The sequence below is a fragment of the Dermacentor albipictus genome, chromosome 2 (assembly GCF_038994185.2).
Source record: "Dermacentor albipictus isolate Rhodes 1998 colony chromosome 2, USDA_Dalb.pri_finalv2, whole genome shotgun sequence".
NCBI lineage: Eukaryota > Metazoa > Arthropoda > Arachnida > Ixodida > Ixodidae > Dermacentor > Dermacentor albipictus.
The window spans coordinates 76,153,493-76,165,183 of NC_091822.1; the positions used below are offsets into that span (position 1 = coordinate 76,153,493).

Below are 11,691 nucleotides of genomic sequence, written 5' to 3' on the forward strand. Positions count from 1 at the left end.
GAGGGTTCCCAGAGGAAGCTTCCCTTTAATAGACTACCCGGCACGGCGGCGGCCATCGGTTGCCGAGCTGGCTGCACGTATTGTGACTGCTGAGGCGATAAAATGTATAATGATTATTTCCAACACTAAAGGCAGACGTATTTATTCTGACAGTGCGCTGCTTCCATGTTTCAGGCTGGGATGCACTGGCGAACGGCAATGGTCAGAATTTCTCCACCTTCGAAAGGGACAACGACGCGGCGCCGTCTGAAAATTGCGCTGTCCGGTACCGTGGTGGCTGGTGGTACAACAGGTGCCACCTCGCCAACCTGAATGGCCTGAACCTGAACGGACCGCACGACAGCTTCGCTGACGGCATTGAGTGGAGCGTTCGGGGATACCCCACCCGCCTTTACCATTACTCGTTCCCCAGTGTGCGCATGATGATACGACCAGCTGGATCGCTGTTAGACCGCCGAAGCAAGCTGGATGCTCCAACTCCTGTGTGAAGACAGGAGCAATAGCAAGGAAAAAATGGCAATTAGGTTTCAAGAACGTCAAGGAAGAAAGGAAGCTAGTAGCAGCGAGTGAAACCTGAGCAAATTGTGAGGACTGCATTGTTTTCGGTGCCGGCTCTGGAGGTGGCGGAGTTCACTGCAGCGTCCGTGGTGCCTCATGCTCACTTGACCCGACAGTGGAAAGCTCTGCGGCTGCCGCGTTTTTCTGTTCGTGCAAAATTAAACTGCAACATCCACGCCCCCCCCCCCCCCCCCCCCAAGACAGTTCGATTAAAACCGTCTGTGTTGCTATGCCAGGGGCCTACGGCTACACTATAATTCTGCAGGAAAGATACATTGGTTTTTGCTGAAATAGAACACAAATCTTCAGGATACGCCTTTAAGGTAGTAAGGATTTTCTCAGACAGGTTTAAAAGACAAAAGAAATCAATGCCTTATTTTATGGGAACTGTAAATTCACCTTGAAATAGAACATCCTTGCTTTAAGCGGTTCTTACCCGCCGTGACAGTTCGGTGGCTATTCCAAGGCCGAGGATGAGGTTGCGGGTCTGATGAACTGTGGTGGAGGCAGTATTATGACCGGGTCGGAATGCAGAACATTCCTGTACATAGTTGTCGGTCCAACTAGAGAACCCCAACATGCCAAAATGTCATCCCGAGTGGCCCATTGTGGCATGCGCCATAGATTGTGTGTTAATTGCTTCTGGACCTTGAACGTCATGATTTATTTGAGTCCGGAGATACTTTGCTACAGTGAATCTATAACAGAACTACGTGCTTGTGCCTAGTTTGCAGCCTTAAACTCTAAAATAACCCGGCATTTGTACTCTGGTACAGGCTAGAAAAATAATTCCAGCATTTAATATTTTCTCACTATAGCGTAATTTTTCATCAGGCTTCGGTTGCACTGCTCAGAATAATATTTCAAGTTTACTTCAAAGCTGAATACAACGGCAGGGATACTCTTAAGCACATCTCTCATTTATTTTCCACACGGATAGATGGATGGATGGGCACAGGAGCAATGTTCCACTGGCCACAGCACCCTTTTCTCATCATGATGTGGAATAGTGTTGAATCACGGTCGGTAGACAAACTTACTCTACACTGCACCGTTGTGGAGGACGAGGACAACGCTGCCCGCATCTAGAGTGACCGTCTGTGCCAGCGACAACGCTTTTCCAGGCTACGTCCTCAGTGCCAAAAGTTCAGAAGTCGTTGTTAGGCAATGCTTCTCAGACATCTGTAGCTAAGATACCAAAGCTTGCCATGTCCCTCGTTGTGGAACACCTGCGACGGCACGGAGGAAACTCTGGGCAGTGACCACTGCATACTTGCCACCACATTGAACGTTACGCATGCACGCCACCCGATAAAAAAGACAACACTCACAGATTGGACAGCTTTTCGCAAAGCGCGAGTGGATGACTCCTCAATGGGTATTACGGATCTCGAGCAGTGGGTACGAGAGCTCCATCAAGACGTAGCAGACATTAAAAACAGATCACACTCACCACAGACACACCGGCCGTGGTACCGCACCTTCTTCACCTCTGGGAAGCACGTCGAGTACTTGTTAGGAGATGGAAGCGCCAAAAACATAATCGTAAATTGAAGCTACGTATAGCGAAACTCACGGCAACCGCGGAACTTTATGCTGGGGAGCTCACCCGTCACAACTGGCGACAACTATGCAACAAGTTGCAGGGTAATCTTAGCACGGCCAAAACCTGGTCGCTGCTACGCCATCTTCTTGACCCCACACAAAGCAAGGCAATTAGCCAGCAAACAATCCAACGTATCCTACACAACCATCCGGGTTCTCATGACGAAATCCTTGAAGAGTTGCGGGCGCGGTACATAGGCGATTTCGAACCCGCACAAGGACAACAGCCAACCTACTGCGGGAGCGACAATTACGACCACGACAAGCCGATCACTATCACTGAGGTGCAGCAAGCACTCCTTGCACTCACACGAAACACCACCCCAGGCAAGGACAAAATAAATAACAAGCTCCTGCGCAATCTGGATGATGGTACCATTGAATCTCTTAATGACCTCTTTAATCATCACTGGGAAGCGGGTACACTACCAGAAGACTCGAAGCACGCGGACATCATACTCATTCCGAAGCGAGGCAAACTCTCCAGCTTAGAAAATATGAGACCAATCTCACTGACTTCATGCCTAGGCAAGCTTCTGGAACATGTTATTCTGAACCGGCTTCAACCTTAGCTAGAATCAAGCGACCTCTTTCCTGAAACAATGTTCGGATTCCGGCCCCACCTTTCTACCCACGACATCCTTCTTCAGCTGAAGGAACAAGTCCTTGAACACATCTCACCGCACAACACCGGAGCGATTTTAGCACTCGATCTCAAAGGCGCTTTCGACAATGTGCCTCACCATACCATCCTTACAAACCTAAGCCTCACGAACTGTGGTCGTAATACTTACAATTATGTACGCGCCTTTCTAAGCAACTGCATGGCCACAATAGGCATTGGCTCACTCAGAACCCCGACGTTACCTACCCGCTACACGGGAACCCCACAAGGTGCTGTTCTATCACCCACCCTGTTCAATATTGCTATGATGAAATCACCTGACAAACTCAACGCAATACCAGGAATCAGGCATGCAGTATACGCCGATGGCATGATTATCTGGACTACCGCTGGTTCCGAAGTAGAGAAACAAGACACCCTTCAACAAGCGACCGACGTCGTCCAGCAATATGCAAAAACAAGTGCTCTACGGGGCTCCTCCGAGAAGTCATAACTATTAGTCGTTCGACAGAAATCCCGAAGAAAACTCAATGAACTGCCAAACGTCACACTCACCCTCGACGACAAAGAAATACCCACAGTAAACCGCGTCCGCATTCTCCGACTCCACATACAACAAGACGGCGGAGGCGCATACACCATCCAACGTCTCAAGCAGACCGCTTTCCAGATCATGCGAATGGTCAGCCTTATCACCACCAAACAATACGGACTGAAAGAAGACGACATAATACAGCTCGTCCAGGCCCTGATAACCATCCGCATTGCCTACGCTGCCCCGTACTTGCCCCTCACTCCCAAGGAAAGCCTACACGCAAGGGCTCGGCCTAGCCCCGGGAACAGCGACACTCAAGCTTGAAGACCTAGGAGTCCATAATACTATAACAGAAATTATAGACACCCACCTCACAAGCCAACGAGAACGACTAGCCCTCACACCGACAGGAAGAACAGGCCTAGCGCGCCTAGGCGACCCCACACACAGCAAAGGCCATGAACAAGCAATCCATCTGGCCCCCAACTTCCGTGAGCACATCAAGGTAGCCCCTATCCCCAGAAGCATGCACCGGGAACATCATGCCGACCGTCGCCAAGCTCGCGCAAAAACTCTACAGACAAGATATGGCAGTCTCCCCACCCCACTATACACAGAAGCCGCGCAGTACCCCCAAGAAGCAGCCATGACGGCCAGCCTCGTCGACTATAACCTACAAGAGGTGGTCTCGATAACGGTCCGCACTGCCAGCAGCCTCGTAGCGGAGGAGACAGCCATCGCCTTGGCCATCACCTCTAGTCTGACCAACGAGTACATCACAATTATTACCGACTCCCAGGCTGCATGCCGTACCTACGCGAGAGGTCGAATATCGTCAATCGCCCACCGACTCCTCAAACACGCCTCCGAATTCCCGGACGTTGAAATAGTGTGGGCTCCAGGGCAAGAGTCCCTCCATGGAAATCAGCGTGCGCACACTGTAGCCCGAGCTCGTACCTCCCGGGCGCCACAAGAGAGGGATACGGACGCATCCATGGAGCCGTACCTTTACATTACAAGGTCATACTACAACACCACAGATTGAACAGACGACAATACCCACCTCCACCCAAAACCCTCTCACGTGAAGACGCCGTAACATGGAGACAACTACCAACCAATGCATAGGCACATTTAGGCAGACTACGCGCAATCCACCCACACTATATTCATACAAATGCCCCCTTTGTAATGATTACGCCTCTCTTTATCACACCACATGGGCGTGCCCCAACGTGAACGCGGCCCCGCAAATGCCTAACCCTACACTCGAGCAGTGGGAGGCCGTGCTGACTAGTTCGGACCCTCGTAACCAGCAGCAACTGGTGCGGCGGGCCCGGGAGACAGCAAGAGCCGCAGGAGGCCTGGAGTAAGGGCGCCTCTCGCCCAAGCAGAAATACACCTGCTTGTCCTTTCTTTTATTTAAATAAATGTTTCTCCTCCTCCTCGTCCTTTGCGATGGTATAAACGCAAACCAAGCTGTCGCAAAGCAAGCCTCACAGTGGCGGCCATGTTGAACTACCTGAAGTTATTCCTGAGTTCGACGATTCATCGAAACACCATGTGCAAAGCTCTGGATACAATAAATTCATGGGCCGACGTGCTGAACAGTAGTGTACAAGATAGCGATAATTTTGTCCACACATTTCGGGAACTCAATAACACAGAGGTATCGGTCACCGTTAACAGTGAGAGCAAGCTAAGCTCGGAATTGCAGCACGCGAGCAAAGCCTTTATACTTAGAGACGGAAGGAACAACATTTATTTAAAGGAAGATGGTGAGTTCTCAAATAAGAAATGAGGAGCCCGAAGACTTTGGATGCTTCGTTTTGACCTTCCAGGCCTTCTAGAGGCTTTTGATATCATTACACAGGAGAATCTGCGAAATGGGCATCCGGATATCGTTGAACAACAACCGCTAGACTTTGGAAAAGTTTACTACTTGCGACAGAAAGCTTGCAGAAAGAAATCGCCCTAAACAGGGCAGTCATGATCATATTTATGCGTCTTTCTAAGCCAGAGGCCGAAAGTTAACAAATGAGTTCCTTGGAATGCGTGATAACCTCTTCCACGGTCTGGTTAGAGAGAGAGAGACCGATAGAAGAAAGGGAAAAACACGGAGGTTCACGAGAGGGGAAGATTCGGCTTGTTACCCTAGGCTTGAGAGACAGGGAAAAGGGTGAAACAGGCATTGTGAAAGAAATGTAGAGAGAGAGCGGAAAAGAAAGGTAGCACAGATAAACAATCACAGTCGGTCACTATCACCGCATGCTATCAGCGCACAGTATTGTAGCACGTGTAGCGATCAGTTCAGGCTACATCCACACGCCCAAGTCTGTTGTTCTTAAAAACTGCAACAGTGCCTTCGTTGGTCTCCGATACGATGGCTTGCGATGTTGGTATTCTAAAATGATTTCCTCTATTAAAGGTCTTTCATCAAAGCGCGCTATCGCGACTGCGAGTTATCACCTCTGTAAATTGTAGGAAGCACAGTCGCAGAGAACGTGTTGAAGAGTCTCCTCGCGACCACAGTCATCACATCAGGCGTTGTGGGCTTATCCCACGCAGAATGCAAAAGAATTCGTAAACGCCACTCCAAGTTATATTCGACAAAGTAGGCTAGTATCCCGTCCCCAGAGTCCAGCTGGGATGCGAAGGTGGATAGGAGAGTCTTGGAGGTGTAGCGGGTTGCCTTGTAAACTTCAGGTATTACAGAATGAAAACGTGATATCCCGTGCGAGAATTCGGATTTATCCAGCGGCATCTGTCCTTGATAACACTATCGACTCCGCTTTGGCGCCTTGAAGACCCGACCTAGCAGCGTTATCGGCGTGTTCATCACCTATGGTGCCAGAGTGACTTTGAAGCCACTGAAAAGTCACGTGCTGGCTTTTCTAGGCCAGGATTTGCATTAGTTCTTTAATTTCGAATACCAGTTTTTCGTGAAGTTTGCGCCGCAGTGCTAATAGTAGAGAGTGCAGTGCTGCCTTCGAGACATTGTATATTGACCACCTTCGAGATTGTTCGTGGCTGACGAGACGATGTGCATCATGAAAAGCTCCAATTTCCGCAGCCGTCGATGTCGTTCGGTCACACGTCTTGAAACCTATGCCGGTGGCTCTCGCTGAGAAATCCACGGCACTAGAAGAAGGGCGGGGACTTGCTGTTTGATCGGTGTATAAATATGTACATGGTCGGCATACCTCCAGTTCAGAATAGACACAGTTTTCAAGAGCAAGTGATGACAGCAATTTTTTTCCAATTCCCGGGGCGATGAGGTGCACAGCAGGTTGAGCCAAACATCACGAAGGAATCAATAGCGAATTGCAGGGGTGTAGCCTGATGGAAGGTGGTTGCAATATTCCGAAATCGTAACTCAACATGACGCCTGCAGGCTTTCTGACCGTGGTGTTTACGTTGGTCTGGATGGTTGCAATAGTCGCCCGTGTCGATGAGCGTTCTGGAACACCAAGGCTATCTCTGAGAGCCGGAGCTTAGTGTGCAGAGCTCTAAGATTTGTCCTGTAAGCGTTGGTCAGTACGGACAAACTATGTCTCAAAAAGCCCCCAAAAAGCGCGCAGTAGGCTTTGAACACTGTATGTACTGACATTGCCCAAGTATTTCCGCCCAGAAATTCGAAAAGCTGGGAGATTGCTGTCAGGCACTGTTTCAAGTAGATCAGGTGGGAACTCCATGAGAGAGCTCTATCAATCATTATGCACAGAAATCTGTGATTCTTCTCATAAAAGAGAATTTAACCATTTATACAGATGGCGTTAGGTGTCATTCATTCGCGAGCGAATGCCACCAGTGCATATTTGCTCCATCTATGTGCATGGATTGTCCAGAACCTTACAATGACCGCAGAGCTTCTGACACCTGGTGCTTCCAACTGTATGACGTGTCATGGATGTGATTGGCTATCCAAGGTGGTAGAAGAAAAATGATCATTACTGCCAGTATTTGCCAGAACGAATGACACGATAGTCAGTGAGATGAATGCTTTTCACTTAAGGACATCCTGTGAAAAGCAGTCGTCCTCGAATCTAGTCATTAGAAGCTGTATATATCGAAAATGGGAAAGAGAAAGAGAAAATAAAAAGAGAATGCAGAGACATGAACCAGGAAGGCGTCTTTTTGGCTACCCTGCGCTTGGGGAAGGAAAAAGGGGTATAGAAAAAATACAGACAGGAAGGTGGCGAATCTGCGTCATGGTGCGGATTGCACCAGGCTGTCGAAAGCGTTCGCCCGAGCCAATCATGTTCAAAAAGCGCAAAAATGACTTCAATGCCCACTGGGCCGTGATCTGTGGGGAAGACGTTCCAGTAGGGCCAGTACAGGCAGGTAACAATAATGTAGCCCCCGTAGTTTATTGGACATTGATCGTGTTTGTATGTAAAATCAAGGACTGTGGCATGGGGCAGAATAAGAGTTTTATGTTCTCCTGGTCACAGATATAACATGCAGCTCTGCCGCATACTCTAGTAAGTAGTTGATAAGGTCTCCCGAGTGCAGCTCTCCACCACAAGTGGCCGAGAAACAATATCTTGCGTCGCTACAGCCCGGGCAGAGATCTACGTTTGTGAGAAAGGTTCAGTTTATGCTATCTCGTGCGCTTTACATGCGTTATATTCCACTGGGATACCGACAGTGTGCTTACTAGAAAGCGAAGCTATCTGATAGCGTCTGTCCTAAGGAGTGGAAACGGACGTAGTAGTCTCGCTTGTGGGATATTCGGGCAGCCTGTGTGCATCATTATTTAGAGTGATTCTGCAATGATCGGGTACCCAGTGAAAAAACATCTCGTGAAAATATCTCTTGTTCATTTCCGTGCTGGTTAGGTGACCGGATTTCCCATGTCACTCGTTCATGACTTCCACGTCCTAAGAGCGATTAGATACGTTGAAATGCAACTTTTTTGTAGCAAAGGACAACTAATTTTCAAGACCATCCGTGTGGACCATCTGAAACAAACCGCGGAGAACGGCGAGTTCTGCTGCGGTAGACGTTTTGGCATGCAAAGCCTTCAAGCGCTGGTTTACTCCTCTCGTCGGTACAGCTTACTGTGTAAGGGAACTACTCGGTGTAGTTCAGTCATAACTGTAGACAGGTATTCAGTGAATATGTTTCTCGTGCAAGGGAAGAAAACTGATGCGCTTGAGCAAAGACGATGGTAATTCAGACTTGCGCTACTTGAACCTTCTGGCATTTCACTTAAATAAAGATGCGTTCTAGACATCATGAAGCAACGGCTTCGGCCCGGCCAACATCTTCACTCCAGAGCTTCAAGCAGTGGATTGAAAGCGTCGTGCACGGGTACGTGGCCGAAGCTTTGATGCTTTCGAGCAGGACGCTCATGATCTCCATTAGAGGCTGCAAAACAATAATCACCTGGTGAGCAGGTCGGTTTTGCATCAGCAGTTGAGGAAGGTGTCGAGGCCGGCTTAATTCGAGGTGAAGACGCTACAGCTTATGCACTCGGAAGCAAACCCCACTGTTCAGGGCGGGTGGCTCTTTCCTTTGTCTCTTTGTGTGTTTTCATTGCATCCACCTTGGTGGTGCTCAACACTGACTCGACAACTGCTCAAACGGAAGATGATGTGCCGGGATCAGGTTTTTAGTAAAGCTTTGCGGTGATTACGCTATCACCACCAAAGTGTTAGGATGAACCAATACTACGCGGCGACCCAAGGCGATCTATTTTTCGGCGGCACAGAATGCCGCCAAAAAGTGGGGGCAGCCTGCCTGTGCTTTAAGTGGGCCCACAGCATTCCTTCGAAAACCGCAAATTTCTCCCCCCAACGTGGGCAAACGTTCCACAAGGCTTTGGGAGCAACACTGCAGTCAGAGCTGGTAGGGCGCTTTAGAACACTTGCGCAGCAGGTGTCTTCTAAAGCGGATCCACTGTACCGCAGGTACAATTACACTGTTCGGGAAAACACGTGCACCACTAAAGTGATCGATCATGAAGCTCGTTTAACCCTGGAAGGTCTAATATTGCGGGGACAACTTGGACACCCATCGCCGCTAGAGGAATTCCGGATAAAGCCACAGAACTGGTATTCTGCTTTAACTCAGGCAGAGGACCTTAGTGTTGAAGCAACTAATGACAATCTCATGCGCATTATTAAGGAGTGTGCAACAGAAGACGGTGGCAATTCCGTTAGAGGGGATAACAGTAAGCTATCACAGGAGACGAAAGATCTGATCAAGAAACGTTAGTGTATGAAAGCCTCTATCCCTACAGCTAGAATAGAACTGGCAGAACTTTCGAAGTTAATCAACAAGCGTAAGACAGCTGACATAAGGAACTATAATATGGATAGAATTGAACATGTTCTAAGGAACAGAGGAAGCCTAAAAGAAGTGAAGAAGAAACTAGGAATAGGCAAGAATCAGATTTATGCGTTAAGAGGCCAAGCCGGCAATATCATTGTAAATATGGATAATTCAAGTCGCAGAGGAGTTCTATAGAGACTTATACAGTACCAGTGGCACCCACGACGATAATGAAAGATGGAATAGTCTAGACTAGAGGAAGTTGAAATCCCACAAGTAACGCCGGAAGAAGTAAATAAAGTCTTGGGAGCTATGCAAAGGGGGAAGGCCGCTGGAGAGTATCAGGTAACAGCAGATTTGTTGAAGGATGGTGGGCAGATTGTTCTAGAAAAACTGGCAACGCTGTATACGCCATGCCTCATGACCTCGAGCGTGCCGGAACCTTGGTGCGCTGCTCAATAATAGACAATATTCACACTATCAAGCAGGTGATTGAGAAATGTGCCGAATGTGGGCGTCTTGCGCTGGAGTTTGAGGTATAGTAGCAGGGCTTGGTGGCGGCGCGCGACACGCTATGTGGGTAGTACCGGCTTGGGTAGTATTGAGCCCTGGCTGTGCCGAATCACGTTTCTCGCCCAAGTTTTGCGTCGATTCCCACTTTTTTCTGCCCTGTTGCGAGTGCGAAAAGGCTCGTCACTTCTCACAGACCACGCCGACCACGCTGCGAGCTAGCCGCAGCCTATATAGTTTAACGAAAACGGATTCTACGTGAGACGTAATGCTGGAAGCAGAAGGAATCAACCACGCCGATCCGGAGAGACCTAGCTCAGCTTCGAAAAAGCACCACCGTTGTAACTTCTGCTTTGTGGGCTCCCATGAACAAGAAGGCCTGAATCCCAACATCAGATTCTACCGTTTTCCTTCAAGGCCTCACGAAGCGGACCGTCGGGTGCGCTGGATAGCCGCAGGTCGTCGCGCTGAGCAAGCGAAACTTCGCCCCATGTTGACTGCTTCGCCTGTCTTGAAGCTTACTTGATTATCTGCGTTCCAAAATTTGACCTTTTGCATCTGCATTCCCTACGGCAGACCGACATAGGTGTAGGCATGGCTGGTGATTCATGATTCCAGACCTGGCCACAGCGACAATTAACAATTCGACTGGTGCGAAGTGGTGAAGTGACCAGGTGTGTGCACAAGTGACACAAATGACCACAAATGGTCGGGCTTAATCTGTGACAGTTCACTACACCAATATACGAGCAGCACAGGCTAGAGAAGTAAATGTGCCCATCCTTGGCCGAAAGCCAGCACGTTGAGGCAGCGCAGCAAGGTAGTATTGATTACAGCACATTAATGTTTGAGCGCTGTCATTAAAAGCTACATCAAGCGAGCAGCGCACGAGCTCGCGCTGCAGCGCAATTCGCACGTACGTTACTGCGAGTTCATGTACAATGCACAAATTATTTACCAGTTGCTAAAGGGACAGATGACCGCTATTTCAGCGCAGGGATACCTACTTGTCTAGCGGCATGCAGTCAACAAATATAGGAGGAGACCCGCCGTTTCGCGACATGTCGAAAGACCGCTTCCGTCGCAGTGTGTACGAACCTGCGCTCGAGCAGCACGTACATCGCGGCATGCTCAAGACCGCTGCCATCGCGGCGTATACCGTCGTGGGCTAAAGCAGCTCCGTACACATGTCTGCTTATCGCTGCTGTGAATTCATTCATAGCAAGCATTTCCTCGCGTTTGCGCGCCTGAATCTAGCAGCGTGCAAACCTTACCTCAAGTTCAACTTCGTGCGCGACTCGCTTCACTTGCGATTGACACCGCGCTAAAATTTCGCCGCTTATGTCTTGAACGGCGTAAACGTATTCGGCGTTGCATAATTTATTGCCTTTGTGCAGCATGCCACCACTGAAAAAATATTCGTCCCTCGATATTCGCTGCAAGCCATGGTACAACAAAACGGAAAGTGGTGGGTCCACATTGTAAACGTGCTTTCCGCAGCAGACGACTGAACATGGTGCTACCCAGGTCAGGACAGAGGGTGCTTTTTAACACCATTTTAACAGCGCCCCCTGCGCAT

The 11,691-nt window shown here is 49.1% G+C and overlaps 1 protein-coding gene across 1 annotated transcript in view; it reads left to right on the top strand.

The window, feature by feature from the left end:
• Positions 1-4,931, top strand: part of LOC135913108 (techylectin-5A-like) — a 30,090-nt gene extending 25,159 nt beyond the window's left edge. The window contains exon 6 of the mRNA XM_065445776.2: positions 175-4,931. Within this exon, the coding sequence (XP_065301848.1) occupies positions 175-488 (314 nt within the window). The 3' untranslated portion in view covers positions 489-4,931. The remainder of the gene's footprint in view (positions 1-174) is intronic.
• The last annotated feature ends 6,760 nt before the right edge of the window (positions 4,932-11,691 follow it).